Consider the following 24,326-nt stretch of genomic DNA (forward strand, 5'->3'; position numbering starts at 1 on the left):
TGTGTTCCACAGAGCTGTTGCCCAAGAGCTGCTTAGTGAATTCATCTGGGAACAGTATATTTCCTAGTTGAAGATTCAAGATTCATACTAAAGCCTCTGGGTTCTGAAGAAAAGAAATGTAATTTTGGCAATACAATAGTTCTGAAACTTATTTGACCTCTGTTACTCTTTTGGCAGTGGGCAAGGGTCGGGTATCTTCATTGTTACCGTACTAGGGAGATGTAGTCTCATGGTGAAATGTTATAAGCAAAGGAGCAGTGTTTTTATTAATGGTTAAGATCCTATACTCTTAATAACATATAATCATAGCACATTCAGTAGAGTACTGTGCCTGTGAATTCAGATTTAGTTTGTGCTAGGCACTGTGAGCAGGATTTTATATGTGTTCAACCAAATGACCTTTGTTGAGTGCTTACTGCTTACTAAGTTGTGTAAATTATGGGTATTTGTATGCTTAGAATAACCTTGCAAAATAGGTAACAAAAATAGTAGCTAACATTTATTGAGTATTTACTCTATGTCAGGCTTGGTTCGGAGGGTTTTAGAAGTCATCTCATTTAATCCTCATCCCTCTTAGGAAATTGGTACTGTTTCACCCGTTTTACAGATTAAGTGCACTGGGGCACAGGGTTAAGTAATTTGTCCAAAGTTACAAAGCTGATAAATCCATTTACTTTGTCCATACTGTGCTCCCTCTTTGGCCCTGATGTAGCCTAATATTTCAAAGCTGTGTGTTTCTCAACTTTTCCCAGTACATTTTCCCATCTACTGTGCCTTTTTCAAGATGTTAGCTAAATGGTAAAGAATTTTAACATACTTGTGGATTAAAGGCTTTAGAAAGTCCTGAAGGAAGGTGACCTATCTAATTTTGATAAAGACAGTATTCTGAAACTTACTTGATCCCTGGTGCCTTCGGGGTGGGGGGGGCGGATGGGAGAGACAGAGAGATAGATTTCTCCCTTGTTATTTTGGAGAGATGCCATTTTGGAAAGTGCATGGTCAAGGCAGAAGTGTTTTCATTAATGGTGAAGATGGGGCCATAGAGGGACCTTGCTCCTTTTTATCTAGGAAGAGTAAGATAAACAGATTTAGGGCTTTGCAGTCTCCTGAATTAGCAGCTAAATAAGGTAAGGGCTTGTGTCCTTTTACTTGGTTTCTTGTACAGCTGTCATTAGGCCTTATTGGCCCTCTTGAAAGATTAAAGACTTATAACAAGGCATGTTTGGTAGAACCGTGATTTTGATAATGATAATGAAGAAAAAAAGACACAGGTTTATATTAGGAAATACTGCTGTTGTCATTGGTTAACCATTTGACATGGTTAAGATCATTAGGGCAGTCGATTTTGTTGGGTCCTGGCCTATTCTATTGTCCTATTTGCTGTGGATTTGAAATAATCGTCCATAATGTGATACATAATTAATGTATACTGCCATAATCATTAAAAAATGTTATGCTTTATTACTATTTTCTTGTTATGAGCAGGGGTTGTTAATGGGTTTGATGTAAATATCAGAGTAGGCTTAGGAGAATGAGTACCAGATCTAGAAGAAATTTATGATACTCCTTTCCTTTCTAATCCTTTTTATTTGTTTTGCTGAGGTAGTTTATTTAAGTAGGAACTATATATATATATTGGCAGAACAATGAGCAGTATTTCATTGGGAATCGAAGTTTAACTTGATATTACCTTATCAAACTGGGCTTTAAAAATTTTTAAGTTTTATTTATTTATCTTGAGAGAGAGCATGAGCAGGGAAGAGGCAGAGAGAGGAAGAGAATCCCAAGCAGGCTCCACGAACTCATGAACCGTGAGATCATGACCCAAGCCAAAATCAAGAGTCCGAAGCTTTTAACCAACTGAGCCCCCCAGCCACCCCACCAAACCGGGCTTTTGATAGCTGGATAGGGCTGCTGAAAAGTTTGTAGGGTTCACTTATGTGTTAGTTATTTTTTAACCCAGCCTTTAAACACTGTTTTTTTCACTGTGTGCTTTTCCTTTTTAATTAGGTTATTTTTAAATTTTTAAAATTTGAATATAGTTGCCACCATGTTACCTTAGTTTCAGGTGTACAACATAGTGATTCAACTTCTCTATGCTATGCTGTGGTCACCCCAAGTGTAGCTGCCATCCGTCACCATACCATGCTATTACAATATCACTGATCATAAACCCTATGCTGTACCTTTTATTCCCATGACTTATTCATTTCATAACTGGAAGCCTGTATCTCTGGCTCGCCTTTGCCCATTTTGCCCATCCCTCTCCAACCCTCCCCTCTGGCGACAATCAGTTTATTCTCTATATTTGGGTCCCTTTCTGCTTTTTGTTTTGTCTTTTAGATTCCACATATAACTGAAATCATATGGTATTTGTCTTTCCTGTCTGACTTTTTTCACTTAGCATAATACCCTCTAAGATCCACCCATGTTGTTGCAAATGGCAAGATCTAATTTTTATGGCTGCATAATATTCCATTGTACATATATCCCATATCTTCCTTTTCCATTCACCTATCTATATGGTTGCTTCCATATCATGGGTATTGTAAATAATGCTGCAGTAAATACAGCAGTGCATCTGTCTTTTCAAATTAGTATTTTCATTTTCTCTGGGTAAAGACCTGGTAGTGGAATTACTGGATCATATGGTATTTCTATTTTTAATTTTTTGAGGAACCTCTATGCTGTTTTCCACAGTGGCTGCACCAACTTACGTTCCTACCAACACTACATGAGAGTTGACCTTTGTGTCCCTCCACTCCCATCCTTAATTCTCAGCCCCATAGGTTCCTAAACATATATTTACCTTTTCAAATAAATGTAATTGCATTATGGACATTCTTAATTCATTTCTTGATTTGAGGGCCAGTTTTTTTTTTTTTTTAATCAATTAAGGAAATTCTTCCTGGATTCCTCTACGAGAGTCTTCCTTCCTTCCTTTCCTTCCTTCCTTCCTTCTTTCCTTTCTTTCTTTTTTCCTTTTTCCCACTGAGATTTCTTTATGCAGTTTATCAGAAATATATACATTGAATTCTTTCAGAATTAAAAGCTTTTAATTGATTTTAACAAATTGGGAAGAGATATGAGAAAAATGTATTTCTTCATATTTATTTATTCTTTATCTGTTAGATGTTAAAAATGAACAATGAAATATTCTTCCCTTTATTTTTTTAATTTTTAAAAAAATATTTATTTATTCTTGAGAGAGAGACAGAGAGACAGAGCATGAGCAGGAGAGAGTCAGAGAGAGGGAGACACAGAATCTGAAGTAGGCTCCAGGCTCTGAGCTGTCAGCGCAGAGCCCGACACGGGGCTTGAACCCACAAACCGTGAGACCATGACCTGAGCCGAAGTTGGATGCTTAACCAATTAAGCCACCCAGGTGCCCCTTCCCTTTATTTGTTAAAGTTGATTTATTTTGAGAGAGAGAGAGAGCGAGAGCAGGGGAGGGGCTGAGAGGGAGGGAGAGAGAGAATCCCAAGCAGGCTCTGCACTGTCAGCACAGAGCCCAACTTGGGGCTTGATCCCATGAACCGTAAGATCATGACCTGAGCCAAAATCAAGCCCAAACCACTGGGCCACCCAGGCGCCCCCAGGAAGGCATTTCTGATAGTAATTTTGTTATTGGGATTTCTTGTGATGCTGTCTTCGTTTCAGTGGAGGAAGGTAATTGACGGAGAGACTACCAATCTATGAAAAGCTAACAGAAATGTGATCAGAGCAGAAGCAGATGGTCCTCAGCTCTGCAGTCAGATGGTTTATCTTCACATCCTCCTTTAACCTTTACGAATTTTTTGAGGCTTCAACATTTTAGAGTACTTTGCCCCCACAACTTCCGATTACCATTCCTGTGCCACCAAACTGATTTTAGTACAAATGAATGACTCTGAAGCAGTTCCTGGACACATGGAAGAGCAAGGAAATTAAAATATTTTTTTCTGAGGGCCAAATGGATTCATTTTTGCTTTTTTTTTTTTTCCTGCCCCTAAAACAAAAATAGCTTAAAAAAATTTTTTTTAACGTTTATTTATTTTTGAGAGAGAGACACTGAATGTGAGTGGGGGAGGGGCAGAGAGAGAGGGAGACACAGAATCCGAAGCAGGCTCCAGGCTCTGAGCTGTCAGCACAGAGCCTGACGCGGGGCTTGACTCACTAACGGCTAGATCATGGCCGGAACCTAAGTCAGAAGCTTGACCTACTGAGCCACCCAGATGCCCCAAATAGCTTTTGTTTTAGATGTTGTTTTTCACTTTTGGTTTTGCTTATTTTTGTGCCAGGTGAGGAGAGCCTCACTAAAGTGATTTGTTATGTGTTAATCTTTCTTTAAGTTGGTCCACAGAGCTTCCCAAAAAACCTCTTTTGGTTCTGATATATCAACCTTTTGGGATAAGTCCACCTCTGAGACTATGTCTTCTACATTTATTTCTCCTGTATGAGATACAATTTTGGTATAGTATCATCAAAAATACTTAGGTTGTGCTTTGTACTTTCCATTAGGACATCTGGATTTTATTTAATTTTGATTCTTGCCAAAGTCAGGGTAGTCAGGTTGGCCAGAGAGGTATGATATACAATGAAATAGCATGTTTCTTTAGAGTCATACATTTTTATTTGGACACAAAGAGACTTAAGGATAGGTTGTTGACTGTAATAATATGGTATTTGGTAATGTGGAAAGGTTCTTGAAGAAGATGGATTGTAAACTGTTTTTCCCAGATTCAGAATAGTGAGACTTAAAAGGGCAGGGTGTCTAACCATGAAGGACATTTAAGATTCTGATCTCTTGAGAATATAGAGAAAGAAAGATAACTGGTTAATTTATTGTAGCTTCCCTGTTTGATAAAATACAGCATGAACAAGAAGTTCATCGAGATACATTGTCTTTTTTCAAAGTGTTCTTTAAATCACGATTGAAAAAGTGGTTATAAGTTGTAAGATATAAAAGGGAGAAAGGCAAAATGGTCTTCCACACGGCAATGTGACCTAGAGGGAATGCTTGCTTTTACAGCTCATGTCCATCATCCCGATTAGTTGCTTAATCTGATTACTGTTCCTTGTGTTCCATATGTCAGATACATGGCTTTAAAACCAGCCCCAATTTTTTTTTAGCTCCACTATAATTAAACAGTTCATAAAACGTGCAGGTTTTTCAGGCAGTGAGGTTTTTAAGACAATATGCTTTTATTAATGGAGTAGATTTCTGATAGATTTTCAAGTTATGAAAATCAGTGATTCTGGGAGTGGGAGCGGGGGCTACATATCAGAACAGGAAGAATTCACATTCTCCTCCCCAGTCTCTACTTATAATGAGATATGTTACAGAGAGGAAGGGGTTATTATTGTAAATGATTTGAAGATGGAGAAAAGGCTGAAAGCCACTGGCTTAAGGGAAAGACATGGAACCAGGGGTCCCTAGTGAGCTCTGTGTTATTAGTTGATTGAGACAATGATCTGGTGCTCTAAGCAAAACAAACAAACAAACAAATCTTTCTGTGTGATTATCTAATTTAGTTCCTCTTTGGGGCCATGGAGACTAAGCCAGACTTAATCTTTTGATTCTATATGGAGTTCATTTTATGAATTTGTATTCCTGCTGAATTACACAGATGACATTCCTACTTGGCTGCTTGGTTGGTCCTTGGATTCTCCCTAAACCTTCTGATATCCATCAATTTCTGTGTTCTCTTTCATTGTTTTCCTTCGTGTGACTGCTAACTTCTGAATAATGTCTCAGAAGTTTCAGGGTCAAGCTGGGTCAGACTCACGAGCCAGAGTAAGTAATGGTGGCAATTAAGAAGTCGCATTCGGAATTATCTAGAGATGTGATACCCTGAAGTAATAGCAAGACCTAAGAGTAAGCCTTACCCTGGGGAGGAAGGAAGGAAGTAAACTGATGTGAATTGAAGTTGATGCTAATGAGCATTTGTTGGTTCCAGGCTGTGTCACTCCACTCTGTCCCCTTACTCACTTGCTTTGAAGGAGAGTCAAAAGGTAGTTTTAATTTGATGAGACACAAGTGGGAGTTAGTTCTGGGTTTGGGAAAGGGAAGTAATAGAGAGTGTGGGGCTTTTCTGGTCATTATAGAAATGGTTTTATAAAGAAATTGTGCAACTGATATTTCTTATTGAAAGTGCTACCACCTTACACTTCACTAATTATGATAGCATATGGGGAAGGCCTCAAAACTATGAAATATTCTTAAAAATACAAGGTTTATTTATTTTATTTATTTATTTTTTAAAGTTTATTTATTTTTGAGAGAGAGAGACAGAGCACTAGTGGGGGAGGGGCAGAGAAAGAGAAGGAGAGAGAGACATACACACACAGAATCCAAAGCAGGCTCCAGGCTCCTAGCTGTCAGCACAGAACCCGACGCAGGGCTCAAACTCATGAGCCATGAGATCATGACCTGAGCCGAAGTCAGACACTTAACTGACTGAGCCACCCAGGCGCCCCCCCCCACCAAGGTTTATTTTTAAAACTATGCTATGAAGTAGACACTATTGGCTCCAATTCGAGAGAAGCACTAGGTTATAGAGGTTGTGTGACTCGTTCAAGGTCACGTAGCTAAGTGGCTCCCTGAGGATCAAGCCCAGCCCTTCTGACTCCAGGGTATTTTGTACCCAACTACTTTGTACTCAACTCTGTCGATACCCATGGAAATGATTTGCTAGACCAAATGAACCTAACTTGCCGTTCCCTATTTGGTTGGATTAATTTAAATAACAGACTATAGTTGAGAGACCCAAAGGTGAAAGTCTCAGTGCTTTAAAAAAACAAAACAAAAAAAAAAACAGTTTTGCCCTATCTCTAAATTAAAACATCCCAACTCTTCCTTCTTAATCCTGCTACTCCTGATGGATCTCCAGGCCAGTCATATGCAGCCTTGGTCTGGCACACCCTACAGCAGTCTGTTTTCATGCCTTGCTGTGATCTCACATACTCAGCAAAGTGCGGGCTCTCGATGCAGAGTGTCTGGGTTCAAATACTGCCTGTACACTTTGACTTCAGAGTTTTCTCCTCTGTAAAATGGAGATGATAATACACCTACCTCAAAGGGTTGTTGTGAGGGTTAAGCTCATTAATGTATGGTAAGTGATCAAAAATGTTAGCTGCTATTGTCTCTGTATAGCTAGAGATATTTACATGTAGGATTCGGGCATTGATCTTTTTCTGAAAAGATTGTTGGTAATCTGGAAAGTGTCTGTGAGGAAAGTGTTCAGTGAAATTGATAAAATGATGCTGAACAGGGGCGTCTGGGTGACTCAGTCGGTTAAGCATCCGACTCTCGATTTCAGCTCAGGTCATGATCTCTCTGTTTGCCAGTTCAAGCCCTGCGTCAGGGTCTGTGCTGACAGTGCAGAGCCTGCTTGGGATTCTCTCTCTCCCTCTCTTTCTACTCCTCCCCTGCTTAAGCTCTCTCTAAATAAACATTAAAAAAAAATGATGATGAATATAGTTCATAGATCACTGGCACTCAGTAATTTCCGGAATAATATCTTTCTTTTTCTCTGACACCCTTCTTATCTCCCTTATTGTTTTTCTCCTCTCCATCTAAGTCATCTATAACTGGTCTATAACTTGAATATAGCATTTCATACATTGTATTGGCATTTATTTAATTATGTGCATTCCCCACAGAATGTTTTCAGCACCTAGCAGGGTGCAGGAATGTCTGGGGAAGCTTGTGGAACTAACGTGATCGTGATCTCGGCCTCACTTCCTGTTTGGGCCTTGTCTCCATCTTCCATCTGCACAACCTCACCTGTCTTTATACTTGCCCATCTTCTCTGACCTCACCTCGCCTGCATGGTGTGGCAAATCACAGATGTGTTCCTGTGGGGCAGAAGAACCAGATAGAGCACGAAGGCCTTCATCAGTGATCAGAACACTGAGGCTGAGCTGCCGTTTGACTTTGGGAAGCATCTTCCTGTCCTTGGCAGAATGACAGGCCTCTAGCTTTTCCTTCCTATTAGAGGCTTCCAGCCCTTGTGTGTTTTGTTTTCAAGTATTGTCTGCAGTCACCATGGGTAAACTTTTTTTTTCCCTGTGTGGAACTTATCTTCTATCTCTCCTACACTTGATGCTTCAATCCTGCCTTATTATCTTGAACTCATTTTTTAATCTCCTAGATGCACTGGCAAGGAAGAGCCTGGCTTCTTTGTGTGACCTTGAGCAAATTACAAGACATCTCTGAATTTGTTTCCTTATCTGTCAAATGGATAACACCTGCCTTCCTCCGGTGGTTGTTATGAGACTCAAGTGAGATAATGGGTCATACAGACATGTATACAAATAAACAGAAGAAGGAATAGAAAGGGTTACTCCTCTGTCATCTCATTGCCTGTGTCGGTGTGTTTCTTTAATTATGGACTGTGGGTTCTAGGCAATCTGTGCTTTTCCAGATCTTCCTGATGCACGCTGGAATTGAAAACCTCCAACTGCCATGTATTCTTAGTTGCTGTTTTGTGTTCGGTTCAGCTGCTTGCCGAATATTCTCTAAATCCCACCCTCCAGGGCCTTTGCTTTTGTAACCTAGCTTCATCTTTGCTTCTCGTGTTCCTACCGTGTATCGTGCTATAGAATTTGCTTATCCTTGCATGGTGACCAGATGGCTTCAACATTGCTTGCACACATAATATATTCTTTAAAAAATATTTTGAGTATTCTCCTTGGGTTTTAGAGCTGTAGAAAGCAAGGCTAGGAAGGATTTTTTTTCCCCCTTTCCCTTTTTTTCTTAGTAGCTTCCCTAATAAAACATGCTGCCAGTTAAGTGTTCAGCACAGATTGCTAACTGTAGATATAGAAGTATAGATTATTTCGTAAATAAATTTGTTACAAGTCTGACTTTTCCCCAGTGGATTTCTGTTTAATTTGGACAGGAAAAAACCCTGAGTTTGTTAGCACCCGACACTAATATATATGACATAGTCTATTCATACACATTTCTCGGAGCACATTACAGTTGGAATTACTTTTTTATATCTTCAGCTGCTAATCCCATTTATGTGGAGTAGAAAGATTTATAGTATGTTGTGGATTTTCTTCCTCCTCCCCAAGTGATTAAAGTCTGAATGCTTTAACCACCATGAATATAAGGAAGTGTTTCCTTTAGCTGTAAAATTGTTTTTAATTTCTGAGATTTTGTGTCTTCATTAAACAAGTAGTTAAGATAACTTCTCTGTGCTTTAAATGAGGTTCGAGTAATTAGAATTTTCTGATCATAGCAAATTCAGCACTCTTCAGTGTATATTAGTTACACACTAATACCAATATTAGTATTAGTATATGCAGAACTCTTGAGTACTTGTGGAGAAAGATTAAAGTTGATATTCGGATTTTTATTCAATGAGTTTGAGTCCGTCTACAAGTACTTAATTCATCACTAAGACTTTTTATTTTAGAAACTGTATTTCCTAAAAATGTTTACTACCTTCTTAATGCTTTCCAGGAACCGGATCCTGAATTGCCAGTGACTCAGGTAAAGGGTTGGCTGCAACTGTTAGTTTAGAGAATACAATAATTCCTGTTGCTTACTCGTTCCTATAGATTAGAAAACCTGCTGCATATCTATTAATGCTTTTATAAAATCAGCCTTCTCTATCATTCTGTAGAGTATTCTATTTCCAATATTTTTTTTGTAGAGTATTTTTTTTTTATGTAGAGTATTCTATTTCCAATATTTTTGTGTCTATGGGTGAGTAGTCTTACAGTCTTAAGACTTGAAGTGACCAATGTTGACCAGAAAGATGAGAAAAATATAGGAGGAAGCAAGGGAAACCAGGAGCTTAGGAATGGGGCCAAGAAGTCAGCAGAGCCCCAAATGTCTGAAAAGATTGTGATGGACAGGATGGTATATCTTGAGTAAAGAGTAGGCTCACCCTGCCTGGGAAGGGCTCGATTTTAGAGCGAGGTGCCTGCCACCGTGAAGAAGACAGGAGGAGACACTGGCCAGATAGCCTTGTCTACCAAACTATCTTGGTTAGAGATGGGAGGTGGCCAGAGAGACCTGCTAACTGGAGAAGACGCAGTGAATGAGTCTGGAGAGAGCCCAAGGAGAGGAAGTGTGGTTAGGGGGACACGCGGGCCAGTGAAGCTTTTAACACAAGGGAGTTTCCAGTAAGTCTGGGAATAAGAAGGGATGAGAGTGCTATAAATCACCCTAAATATTGCCAGGTGTTGGCCCTGCCACATGAGAGAGAATGCTAACAGTGGTTTTCAGTAAATAAACAATTTGAACCTCATATGTGGTTCCTTTGAGTAATCATTCAACCTTTTCCAAGAGAGCAGAATACAAAGTACTGTGATGGAGGCCTGTGTAGTATTATCAAGCAAGCACCGTAAATAGGTTAAAATGAAGCACTCTGTTCTTGAAAAGGATTTTAAAGGAATTTGTCTGCAGTGTTCGTAATTTTGATTTCCAAATTGATAGGTGGTACTAAACTATTTTTTGCGTAATATATGTACAATTCGTTTGAGAAGGACCTAAATTATAAATACAGTAAGTAATGTGCCTTTTCTTTTCAGTGATTTTGGAAGGTTTTGTTAAAATTAACGTTTATTTATTTTTGAGAGAGAGAGAGAGAGAGAGAGAGAGAGAGTGAGTGAAGGCAGGGGAGGCGCAGAGAGAGGGAGACACAGAAGCTGAAACAGGCTCCAGGCTCCAAGCTGTCAGCACAGAGCCCGATGCGGGACTCGAACTCACAAACTGTGAGATCATGACCTGAGCTGAAGTCGAATGCTTAACCAACTAAGACACCCAGGTGCCCTGGTTTTGTTAAAATTAAATTAAAATGTCAATAATTGACATTGTTGTTATGGTTTTAAAACTGTAAATGGCATTTGAAAGTTTCAAACCATGCAGGGACTTCATGAAGGACCTGTATTTAGTATTACTTTCTTGTTCTGTTACTGTAGACTTCATTATCTATCACTATCTGGATAGTGATCTAAAAGAATAAAAAGGGAACAAGGCTGATGGGATTCTTTTGAACTCATTATTCATACATTTTGCCTTCCTCTTTTGCACAACTTCAAAATAAATGAGGCTTTACAATAACAATTCAATATTTTGTGCTAAGTTTTCATTTTTGTAGAGTAGGCAGAGTGTCAGATGTTATACCGATTCTTACGATGGCTCGCTCAGTTAGACAGACTGTTCCTTGGTAGCTTTATTCTACTAATACTCTAGCAAAATTGTTTCTTTTATGTCTTAAACTCTTGGCCTCCAATTCTGTATTAAAAGGAATGAGACAATTTCAACATGTTTTGCTCAGTCAGTAGACTTTTTCACTTTTCGTATGTTTATTTTCATAACTAAAATTGAACCAACCTCACCAAAGGTAGTACAAGTAAGGCATTATTTTCCTTTCCTTTCCATCATTGCCTCAAGAATAATGTCCTGTAGACTACCTCAGTAGGTGAATGAGATGGGATTATGTTTTACAGATAAAGAACGATATAAATGACTCACATGCTTTTCCCTTGAAAAAAGTTCCTGCACTTCTGTGATTTTTGTTGATTTCACAGTACTTTCCAATATATAGGCATTCAAATATATTTGCATAAACTGCATGACCCTGTCATGTAGTAACAACTTAAACATATTTAATAAAACCAATTTGTATTTTTTATTTAGATTCAAGGACCAGTTTGGGATCATCCCCTTGTGCTTTGTTATGCATTTTAATGTAATCACTGATTAGTTTTGAACTTTTTGAAAAACTTAAACAGGATTTTAGGGCTGTAAAACATACTTGGCTTGTTTCCAAAATAAAATTAAAAAAAATTTTTTTTAAAGCCAAAGCCCCATCTGCTGTTTTCATTAAAATCTCAAGAATTGTTCACATTGCCAAGAGCAGTTCTTTGAATACAATCTGGTATTTAAGCAAGCAGTGATATGTGATTTTCAAGGTCATTTGTGTTAGGACAAGAGGAAAGTCAGGAAGATTAGTATTCTCAAAAAATAATGAAATTTAAAATTAAATAATAGTTTAAGTAGATTTTATTATAGATCTTTAAATATAAAAGATTTCCACCACGATTTCTACTTCTGAAGAATTAAATTTTAGAAACTGAAATATAGATCCATTTACCTTTTTGAAAAAGTGAAATCTTATAGAATAACCTTTTAAAAAAGATGTTCCTATTCGGCTTCTGAAGCATTTATTCATTTGGTGGTGAGGGAAAAGTAGATTTACTTTCTTTTCTTTTACTTAGCCTAATATTAAAAAAATTTGCACCTCCGTAATATCTGAGAGGTTAGTAGGAGGCTGGATGTCAGGAAGAATGATGGAGTTAACTGTGAGATAACGGTATGTACATGCTAATTATTAAAAAGATATGTGCAGGGATAATTAATACCCAGCCATATAGGTGATACGATAATAAAAAGTTGACTTTTAGAAGGTCGATTTAACTAGGATTCCAAGTTGGAGTTTTAAAGTTTCATTAGCTCATCATCAGGATAAAAGTCCCTGCACCTCACTGGAGCATACAGGGTCCCTCAACTGCCCTTTGCCTTTTTTTCTGTAGCTTCTTCTCTGACTGCTGCCTCAGCTGAACCTGATTCTTCAACCGTACTCAACTGTTTTGGAGTTACCAAGCATGCCTTGAGCCCTCAAGCTAGCCTGCCCTTGTCCCGTTCTCTTTGCCTAATACATGCTTTCCCGTCTTTGCCACTAGCAAACTCTTTTCTCCTACCCTTCCTCTACTCCCAGGCAGCTGGGTGCCTCTCTCTGTACTCCCGTAGCATGCTCCAGACTTTTATCACTGCGCTTTCCCTACAACACCGAAATTTGTGTAAGCTAGTTGAGCCGTGGCTTACTTCTCTCTGTCCCCAGGACCTGGCATGCCATTGGTGCTCCCTAGTAATATGGGAGTGAACCAGTGGCGCCCATATCCTGCTTTACTGTTTCGAAGAAAATGCTGCAATCCTTCCTGTCCACCAGCATGCTGAGCAAGGAATGCCCTTTTGAGAAATGAAAGCTGTCAGATCCTTGCAGGACAGTATGAGCTGTGGAGACTCAAGATAAATCAGGATTACTTATTTCCATCTTTGAAGTTAAATTAAACCATGAGTTGAAGCCAGAGATGACTTCCCTGACCCCTGAGCAGAGTTATAAAGATCTGCCGACCTTCCTGATCTTTGATGAATGAAAACCTCCAATTGTTTCCACACTTTAGTGGCTCTTACAGTTAGATGCAGTTACAACTGGAATTTATCTATCTATCTATCTATCTATCTATCTATCTATCTATCTATCTATTTAACAAATGAATTCTTTGATTCCATATTCTGCTTATTCAATTGTGTTAAATCCACACAGTTGAAACATTTTAAGTTATCTGAATCCAGTAAATCTCACCCAGGAAAGTAGAAGCTAAAAAACCCAATCATCTAACCAAATATAATTTCATTTTAGGAACCTACGGCTATGAAGGCCGCCTTTTTTATTCCCGTTAAAGTGAAAGCATGAAGAATTTTCCTTTTCCTTAAGAACTTTTGTCTAATGCATGCATTCCAGTTATTTTAGCCCACAAAAGGATCTCTACTTTTTAATTCCTATAAAACTATTGTCTATACCACACACCTGCCACCTATCATGCCCTGCTTTGCCTTGTCAATTAATTCAGTAGGTGATGTGTTCAGGGAAATTAGGATCCAAGTTTTAATCTTCTCATGCTTCCTCTTCAGAACCTAGCCCAATGCTATGTAACTAGGAAGTGCTCCGTAGGTATGGACCAACTGATTGAATGCATCTTGGGTTCTTTACGCGAGGACTTTTTGGAACTCTGTAGCTTTCGTCTGTTCCTCTCTGTCTGTTCCTCCTTCAGCCGGCTTCACAGCCGGTTCCCTAGTATGGTGAGCCCTACCCTGCCTCCCACCAAACTTCCCTCGCTGCTGCTTCCTCTGCACTATAGAGTATCAGGTCTGTGCTGCTGCTCAAGGACACCGAGCTTTCTTGTTCTCTGCTTCTGTTCTGTAGTGAAGCAGAAAGGTAAACATTTCTGATAAAGCTGTTTTAAATGTTGAGCAAGATATTTAATGGTGCACACCTTGACATCTAATTTCTCAAGGTAGAGTGAAGTTGATATTTTCCAGATTCCTTAATTACCTTTTCCATTCCCTGCCCCCCCCCCCCCCACACTTTCTAGCAGGTTTTCTACTGGCTAGATCACAAAGCAGCCAAGACTGTGTTGATTAGCTTCTTGGGAATTGGGAGAAATTGCTCTTAGTTCAATTCAACATTTTTGGAATACCTATTATGTGCAAAAACCATAGGTGTTATGGAAAATTCAGAACTGAACAAGGTAAAAAGGCTTGTGTTTTGGGGAAGGGAGCTAACCTATGCCTGATAATTACAGTGTTTCTCGAATATGTGAGTACATTTGATGGAAGTGTAAAGAGAATGCCCTGTGAGAAAGACAAGAGGAAAGTAGGTTTAGAACTAAACCATCAGGGAGGTCTTTATGAGGGACTTTGGTCCTGAAGGAGGAAGGCAGAAAGAGCACTGTGGTCAGAGCTTTCTTAATTGATTTTCGAATTATTATTCCAGTAAAATTTTCTCTGAAGTTCTTCTTTTACTTACAAAAAGGCATGTTAGAAGACTACTAGGTAATTGATCTAATGGGCATTTCTTGATTAGTAATGACCTTGCCTTGTATTAGTTTCTTGAAATAGCTCTTTAAATTAGCATAATGTATTAAACGGTAAACATGCCTAATAAAATTTAGACGATAATAAATCTTCTATAGGCTAGGCAGTACTTCTAATACTACTTAATGTGTGCTTTATTTTATCCATGTTTATAGGCAGCTTGGATTTTGAAGGCACGGGCACTCACTGAAATGGTATATGTAGATGAAATTGACGTAGATCAGGAAGGAATTGCAGAAATGATGCTGGATGAAAATGCTATTGCTCAAGTTCCACGTAAGTATTGGTTTTTCACTTAAGTAAATGAAATGCCATTAGGAGGAAGAATACTACATGTGTATAAAATAAACACAAGACATTATATACATGAAAAAAACACTGCTTCAGGTTAATGGTCTCTATCCTGTCATATAGTACAAAGACTTTCCTTCCACAATTCAATTACACTATCTTAAACTTAAGATGTGGGATTGCTGTATAAAACAATTTTTCAATACAAGCTATGTTATGCATTTAAACAGATTTTATATTTAAAATGGATTCTAGCTGAACTGCTTATCTAAGAGAAAATTGTTTATCCGAGAGTCGAAACACAGGAAGCATCCAAACAACTCAAGTCTTCTAAAAGGATTAAAAAAAAAAAAAGGATCTTTGGACAACATCACTTCACTGTAATAATTGAAGGTGATTTGCTCTAATGCATGATATGAGGTGATGGGGTAATACACTGGCCTGTGAATGCCCACTGGGATTGCCGCAGAGGCCCAGCCCCCAGCTTGCAGATGTGTTGGAGCAAATGGTATTTAGTGATTACCGTAATGTATGGTGGTCTTGCTGGTATTTATTAGTTATAACTGTTGTCAGTCATTTTTATGTTTTGAAAAATAATAAATTAAAAATATTTTTTAATGTTCATTTTTGAGAGAGAGAGAGAGAGACAAAATGCAAGTAGGGGAGGGGCTGAGAGAGAGGGAGACAGAGTCTGAAGTAGGTTCCAAGCTCTAAGCTGTTAGCACACAGCCCGATTCGGGGCCCAAACCCACAAACTGCGAGATCGTGACCTGAGCTGAAGTCGGACACTTCACTGATTGAGCCACCCAGGTGCCCCAAGATAATAACTGTTTTAAAGCTTCAAATGGAAATTGAGGAAACAAAATACATATGGTTCATGCTAAAATTCCTTTTTCCCCCCATCATTTTGTTCTTTTGGAGTTAAAATTTCTAAATTCTATATCTTGTGGGTACATGATCTTTTGTTGGGAGAAGTTTGTATCAGAAATACACTATGAGCATAGAACCGTCTTTGGGTGCTCTGGAGTCTGCCAGCCTTGAGTTTGAAACCCACCTCTATTAATAGGTTGACCTGTTTACTAAACCCTCTAAGCTTTTGCTAAATGGGTGAATACAGCCTACCTTACAGACTTAGTGTGAAGATTAAAGTAAGAACATAAAATACCATGATTTTTAATAAATATCAGTCTCAAACACCTTTCCCTAATATATTTCCTGTTATTAACGTCTTTTTCACCAGGCCGGCACATTTCTGAAAATTACAACAGCTGACAGTTTTTACAGATTAATAACTAATCTATAAATTGAATTTGCCATCTCATGTCGTAGGCCCAGGAACATCCTTGAAACTGCCTGGAACTAATCAGACAGGAGGGCCTAGTCCAGCCATCAGGTATGTACTTCTGTTTCATACCTTCTGCCATTAAATACTGACCAGATTGTATGAGAATCTTCCCTTATTGATCTTCTTGGTATTTTCACAATGTACACTCTTCACAGGCCAATCACTCAAGCTGGAAGGCCCATTACAGGTTTCCTTAGACCCAGCACACAGAGCGGAAGGCCTGGCACTATGGAACAGGCCATCAGAACACCCAGAACTGCCTACACAGCTCGCCCAGTCACCAGCACAACTGGAAGATTTGTCAGGCTGGGAACGGTAAATTCTGTCAGCTTTACCCTATCTTTGTATTACCAGAGTAGCTTGGTGTTACGTTATATCTTATTTTGCTGTTGTTAATAGTGGAAAGTCACATGGCAGATTTTTTGAAGGTGGTTCTTTTTACTTATGCTCATTACACTCAATTTATATTTCCAGAGGGAGTTTCAGATTTCTTGTTCTGTCATTTTTCCCCATAGGCTTCCATGCTTACAAGTCCTGATGGACCTTTTATAAATTTATCTAGACTGAATTTAACAAAATATGCCCAGAAACCTAAATTGGCAAAGGTATGTACTTAAAATGATTTTATGTTATGAAGTAGTAATGTTAGATATGTTATCCTGATAACATTGTAGGAAATAAAAATTTCTTTTGTGAAGGAAAGGCCATATCTTGCTTGAAATGGAAATGTTTAATTACTGTGTAAAATTTCTCTTAGTCTTTTGAGTTAAGGAAAGTCAGTCAGAAATAAAGTATACAATACCATTGCATAGGAAATTGTAGTCACTTATAACAAAAAATAGTAATTGATAAACAAAGCAGACAAGCAGCATCATCTTCATGGAATGAAATTTATAAGGTCATCTGTGTGTGTGTGTGTGTGTGTGTGTGTGTGTATGTGTGTGTGTGTGTGTGTGTGTTTTCTCCTTTTCCCTCTTGGACTATTCTCAGAAAAATAATTTTCTATCCTTGTAGAATTTTATGACTGTCAAAAAGAAGATGAAAAAAATATGTTCGTTTAATTACTAATTAGGCAAGCATCTCCATAAGCCATTGTCTGGCTTGAGTGATCCTCATTGAGAATTACCTTACTAATTCTAACTACTCAAAGATTAGATGCTCCTTTATGTTAAGGAGAAAGGGAGAGTGAAAGTAAGTGTGTGTATGTGTGAGAGTGAGAAAAAGAGAGACTGAGAGGGAAAGGTGGGGCCCGTGACCTTTCTAGTGTAAAAATAAACTTGAAGTTGAGCTTGGAATAATTCAGAGACATGAGCACTTAGCTGTTGCTGAAACTGGTCTAACCCTAGCTCAAGTTTTTAGCTGTAATGTCTGTGAATTCTATACATCAGTGCTGAGCTCATTCTGAATCTGAATTCTAATGGCATTTAACATATTTACTAAATGTCAAACACGAGGTTATATAAGAATGGACATGAGCCATACAGACTTGAAATTAAAAGCTGAAAAAGAAATATCAGTTGATAGGGAATTATATGATAGGGAATAATAATGCCCGTGATGTTTTAATTTCTCATTTGACAGCAATCCTGTCAACTTCATTTAGCAAAATTGTAAAGCTATGTGTATTTCCCTTACCTTCATGAGAGTGAAGTATTAACAGCAACTCATAAGGAGTATCCAGTTCCCCTGCCCTTTTCGGCCATTTATTTGAGGTGGCTGGATGGCTGGTTGGTACCATTGCTGTTTTCTGTTCAGGGAGTGTAGCCCATGGAGGCATCTCCCTCAAACTATGATGCTTCCAGGACAGACCTGGTCTGTTACTAGATTTAAACTGAATCAGATTTTGTGCTTTTTTATAGAAGTAATGCCAGGTTTTTTTTCTGTCTTTGGTTTCCAATTTGCCTTTACTCATCAAGACTCATTTCTAGCATTGATTGCTTGAGTCTCTACTCCTTTCATAGCAACGGGAGCACAAGCTGTACTCTTAACTTTTCTTCTTTATCACCGAGCCAATGGAGGGTCAGGTATAGTTTTTAAAAGAAGGGCCTTGTCCTGATTTCTTTTTTCTTCCTTTGGTTGCCTCTTAAGTCTTCTTTGTTAATAACCTTGATACGCTAACCTCTTTGCAAGGGTACATTGATGGTTTTATGGACAAACATGATACCACTAAGAGGTAATTTGGTCAATGCTTATTTATCCAGATGAGCTGGGAGAAGTATTAAAATAATGGTTCTCAGACCTAGCTGCACATTAGAGTCATGTACACATCCCACTTTACGCCTAAGATCTACTTTGTTTCAGAAGGAATTTCCGGATTTTTCCCATGTCTAAAGTGTCATTATCATTATCATAATGACTGTATAACATGTGCAGAGTGTATAAAAAAATGGGCTGAATCTGTTTTAGGATAATCTCAGAGTTGGTCTTTTCATCTCTCTTTGTAGTAAAATAGTGCATATAATACGAAAAACCTTGTTCAGTTATTTCAGTTTTCCAGTTTGTAAAAACAAGAATCAAGTATAAATCACTGTATTTTAAAATGCTGATTATAACAAATGATGGATAGACCCTTTACTTATGAAGGCACGTTTAGTGTACCTGTTATTTTGGTTCAACCCAGCTGCTGTCAAAATGGTCTGAGTATATCCGTATCAGATATACCAATAGAGTGCTTCTGGTAAAATAAAATCTAATGTATTTTTGGCCTTTTTTTTTTTCTTCATAGGCTTTGTTTGAATATATCTTTCATCATGAAAACGATGTTAAGACTGTAAGTTTTGAATTCATGCTCTTTTCTTTTATTGCAATTTTTCTGACTTTGGGGATTTCAACTCTGAAATGTTCTATTTCTGACCTTATAAACAGACGGAATTATTAAAAATTGGAGCATTACTAATACTTTCAAATCCACTGTTATTTTCAATAGGAAAAGTTGTATAAATATAGAAGAGGTAAGAACTGTGCCTAGTCCATAGACTACATAGATTTCCACTAAAAAGCAAGATATAGATAGTTGAGAATATTGTATAATGTGCTTTTGCTACAGTTTATTTTTATACTAATAGCGTTATTGATCCATTTTTTTCTGTAGTCCATATAGTGAATTATAGGTTTATTAATATGTGTATTTCTGTTTTTTTTGTAGCACGCCCCTTATCCCTCCTTTAACATTTTATGATAGAAAAATTCAAACACACAAGTGCAGAGAATAATATAATGAGCCAGTATCACCCATCACCCAGCTTCAATAATACTTAAACATCTTTGTAGTCTCTTAACAGACTTTTAAGGTTATATGCATAGGACTTCTTCATTTATAAAAAGTTTTTTTTTTTTTTTTTTAACGTTTATTTATTTTAAGAGAGACAGAGCATGAGCAGGGAAGGGGCTGAGAGAGAGGAAGACAGAGAATCCGAAGCAGGCTCCATGGTCCAAGCTGTCAGCACAGAGCCCAATGTGGGGCTCATGAACCATGAGATCATGACCTAAGCTGAAGTCAGACACTTAACTGAATGAGGCACCCAGGCGCCCCCTCACTTTTTACATGCTAATATGCAAATGACCAGTAACTTCACAAATTTTGTCAAATTGAACGTAGTTAATTCTGCAGTGTCTAATGATAGTACTTTCCCTCATTTTCTTATTAGTTTAGGGAAAAAGCTTTATATGCATATGTTAAATATTCAGGGAAATAAAAACGTTTTCCTCAGTTGTGTTTTCTGTGTGTCAGCCACAATGCCATATACTAGGAAAACTAATAAAAATATATTTTTTCCTGACTCTATCAGGCATGCAGTCCAGCTGAGAAAATAAAATTGGCATAATGAGGCAATTAAAGAGGTACTTGCCAAGCTGTGAAACTGTCACCAGGTAGCAAAGGGAAAAAAAAATTCAAAAGGGTGATATTAGTAAAGATCCACAAAGTAAGTCAGATTTTTGGGAAGGAGGGGAAATAAACGTAAAGAAAGGGTTAAAAACACGAGCAAGATATGGGGTGAGAAATAAATAGGCCATATACTAAGAAGTGGGAGCATCAGAGAGACATTTTTAAAGAAAGCAGTGGCAGAACTTGATGATAGATTTGATGTGGAGGACAGAGGAAAGAAACATGTCAAACCTGTCTCCTAAAGATGCTACAAGAAGAATGATTGTTTTACTAACAGAAATGGGATAATTAGGGAAGGAAGTCAGTTTCTAAGGAAGCTGGGTAATGCACTTGAAGGCATTTGTAGTTTGAAACTATGACAGGCTATCCAAGTGCAGATACTTGCATGTACTGGAAGATGTGGTACTAAATGTAGGTGAGAGCCTAGGCCCAATACACAGAATGTAGAAGTTGTCTGTGATGAGTGCTAGTGGACGTGGCCACGTAGGGAAGAGAGGAAGCTAAGGTTGGAGCAGAAATCATGCACATTTCTGTAAATAAGTCAGTACACGCCTTTTTCACTTCATGTAAAGCTGGTCAGAGTCACAGTATGACATGTAAAATCATAGAGTTATACCGTCATTATAAAGAAACATCCAAACACCGTTCCTATTCATAAATGAGTCGATCTCTACATAACATAAAGCTGTATCTTGACTTTTGGAGGATTTATTTATTGAAGAGACCTTTGTTCTTTCATCCCCAAATTTCTGAGCCACTGTGGTGTGCCAGGCCCTGATCTAGCCCTGAGATTACAGAGTGAAGCAAGCAGACAAAAATCTCTGCTCTTTTGGAGGTTATATTCTGGTTGTGCAAGGAATAGAGATAATTAGCACATTTAGAAACACGTAACATGTCATGGGATAGTAAGTACTACAGAAGTGAAAGAACAGGGAAGCGAATACAGTGACATGGGGGAAGATGCCATTTTGAATAGGGTGGGAGGTGGTCAGTGAAATCCACTCTGAAAAGACACTTAATCGGAGACCTGATGGTGGGGGGCAGACCGTGCAGTTCTATGTAGGAAGAATATGTAAGTCAGAGAGAATAACCGCAAAAACCCTGAGTGGGAGCATGCCTGGGTTGTTCGAGGAGCAGGAAGGAGGCAAGGGTGGCTGTAGTGAGGTCTGTGAGGGGAGGAGTTGTAGACCATGGGTTCAGAAAGACAGATCGTATGCTGTTTGGAGATCACAGGGATGACGTCTTTATCAATACATTCATCTCAAGGATGTCATTCTACATCTTGGCATTGATATAATGGTGTTGAGGAATAGGAGCCACAGTGAAATAAAATAGGATTTATTCTCTGCACTAACTGAGCTTCTCTTCTAAAGATCCTAAGGATCTTAAAGACTCTAAAGATTCTAACACTTTAACCTTTACGTATGATGTATTATAGAATGCTTTCACAGTTCTTCATATTCATTGATTAAAAACATTTGATCTTAAACAGAGCAGCGACTTTCAAATTTTTTATTTAAACAACACAAACCTTTTTCTTCAAACAAAATCTTATCCAGACCCTGCTGTAGAAAACAGACAAAAAGCAGGGCTGCAGGAGTTCAAGCAGAAGTGACAGACCAAGAATACACCCACTGGGCCACCTCCTTACTCCTCCACTCTCTGAGCTCCTGCCCCTCAAATCCTAGGGCTCTTAAGTAGTTCCTAAATCCAGCTGTTTCTGAATCACTTGGTGAATTTTATTTATTTATTTAAAAAGTTTTTTTTAACATTTGTTTATTTTTGAGAGAGAGAGAGACAGAGTGTGAGTAGGGAAGGGGCAGAAGAGAAACGGAGACACAGAATCAGAAGCAAGCTCCAGGCTCTGAGCAGTCAGCACAGAGTCTGATGCGGGACTTAAACTCATGGACCACAAGGTTGTGACCTGAGCTGAAGTCAGACGCTTAACCAGCTGACCCACCCAGGCACTGCTTACCTGGTGAATTTTAATGTCATGGATTTCTGGATCCCTGCTAGACTTCCTGAATCAGAATCCCCACGAGTATGTCTGGTCAATCTGTTGTTTGTAAAAGCTCCACAGGCAATGCTAGTTTTCAGCCAGGATTGGGAACTACTGCTGAAGAATATAGCTTGAAAGGCGATGATTAATAGAAGGCTGGGGGGCACCTGGGTGGCTCAGTCGGTTAAGCATCTGACATTGGCTCAGGTTGTGATCTCGTGGTTTGTGAGTTTGAGCCCCGCGTCGGGCTCTGTGCTGACAGCTCAGAGCCTGGAGCCTGCTTTGGATTCTGTGTCTCCTCCTCTCTCTGTTTGTCCCCTGCTCATGCTGTCTGTGTGTGTGTCTCTCTCTCAAAAATAAATAAACATTTAAAAAATTAAAAAACGAAGGCTGGAATGCTAGGCCTCCTAGTGTAGGATAATAGAACTGGGAGCATGAACAGGACTTGAGGACCAGAGCTTGATATAACAAACAAATAGGAGGGTGTGTGTCTCCTAGCTCAATGAAGGAAGTCCATAAATTAAGAGAAAAAGCACAGCAAAAATGACTCTCAAATAGATCTCAGTAGCAAGGAAGTGATACAAACTACTGTTGAGAGCTGGAGTCCCCACTTACAAATTTTATATTTTTATTCTTTTAAAAAATTTTTTTTAAAAATATTTGTTTTTGAGAAAGAGAAAGAGCACAAACCAGGGACGGGCAGAGAGAGAGGAAAACTCAGAATCCGAAGCAGGCTCCAGGCTCTGGGCTGTCAGCCCAGAGCCCGATGTGGGGCTTGAACCCACGAGCTGGGAGATTATGACCTGAGCAGAAGTTGAATGCTTAACCGACTGAGCCACCCAGGTGCCCCTGTATTTTTATTCTTAAGAACAGCGAAAGACTCAATACTCTAGAAACAAGCAACATTGAGCACAATTTTTTACTTTTTTGGAAACAGATCCTTATGCTTCATTAAACGACACTGTTGAGAAAATTTGTTTAAAGACTTTTTTTAGACATTTGATTAGTGAAGAATGGAAAATAATTTAAACTAGCAAACAATAGAGACTTATGGATTCATATATATCTGATTCATATATATCTCAGTATATATTCATATACTGACATATATATCTCTGCACAGTGAACAGAAACAAAACCAAACAAATGTAAAAGGACAACAGAAGGATGAAATATGTACATAAGCATGATTTAAAAATGTTAGTGTTTGTTAAATAGGAAAAAGCTTATCTAAATTTGTTAGGAAATTTTTTGTGGAAATGGAAATGATCCAGTGACAGAAAATTGACATTAGAGAAAATGCCAGTAAACAAGCACACTAGAGATGCACTTTCTAACACAAAAAAGTAACTTAAAGAATTTGGACTTTCAATTTCACATTTCTGAAATTTGAAAAAAAAAATGCTGGGAAAGAGTGGAGTAAATTGTTACCCTGATATAGATGGTATTTTAAATGGTACAATAATTTGGAAAAGAGTATGGTAATATAAAACAGAATAAGATAACATATTCCTATTGTGTATGTAATTTTAACTTTTTTTTTTTTTTGTAATTTTAACTTCTTAAGAAATTTCACAAGTGCTCTATTTGCAGATGTTCATTGTAGCATTAGCCGTAGTAACTAAGCAATCCGGATTAACAACCTAAGTTACACTACACTGCATCCTAGCGTTTTATGCAGCCATTAAAAAAATCATAATTACAAAACTCGGGCAGAAACAGAAAAATGTTTATAATGTTAAGCCCACAGAGTATAACATTTAGTACGTATGTTAAATAGTTATTAGTCTAAATATATACTATAACATATGCTAGAAGGTATTACCAAAAAGAAAAAAAAAGGAAATAAAAGTATTATAGAACGAAGGTGTGTTAATTCTACAGATATTTGTTAAATGCCTCCATGGTGCCAACGGTAAATTGAAAAGAGTACGACAGTAAATTGAAAAACTATACCTTGTGGCAGTAATGGAAAGTATCCAGTTTTACCAAAACTTTATCCAATTTTTTCCAAAATTTTCAATAATGTTATAGCAACTTTTCATTTATAAGTTTAGCTATAAATTAGGGGCAGTAATAAAATAAAATATTTGTAATTAATTATATCCTGCTTGTTATTTTCATCTGCTTACCCTCAATACAT

At 38.1% G+C, this 24,326-nt stretch overlaps 1 protein-coding gene across 2 annotated transcripts in view; it reads left to right on the plus strand.

The window, feature by feature from the left end:
- Positions 1-24,326, plus strand: part of TTC8 (tetratricopeptide repeat domain 8) — a 59,274-nt gene that overhangs the window by 1,598 nt on the left and 33,350 nt on the right. For both annotated transcript variants that reach the window (XM_030319757.2, XM_030319758.1), the window contains exons 2-6: positions 14,818-14,938; positions 16,283-16,346; positions 16,454-16,613; positions 16,814-16,903; positions 19,024-19,068. In XM_030319757.2, coding sequence (XP_030175617.1) covers positions 14,818-14,938; positions 16,283-16,346; positions 16,454-16,613; positions 16,814-16,903; positions 19,024-19,068 — 480 coding nt within the window. The remainder of the gene's footprint in view (positions 1-14,817; positions 14,939-16,282; positions 16,347-16,453; positions 16,614-16,813; positions 16,904-19,023; positions 19,069-24,326) is intronic.

Source organism: Lynx canadensis, chromosome B3 (genome assembly GCF_007474595.2).
Source record: "Lynx canadensis isolate LIC74 chromosome B3, mLynCan4.pri.v2, whole genome shotgun sequence".
Taxonomy (NCBI): domain Eukaryota; kingdom Metazoa; phylum Chordata; class Mammalia; order Carnivora; family Felidae; genus Lynx; species Lynx canadensis.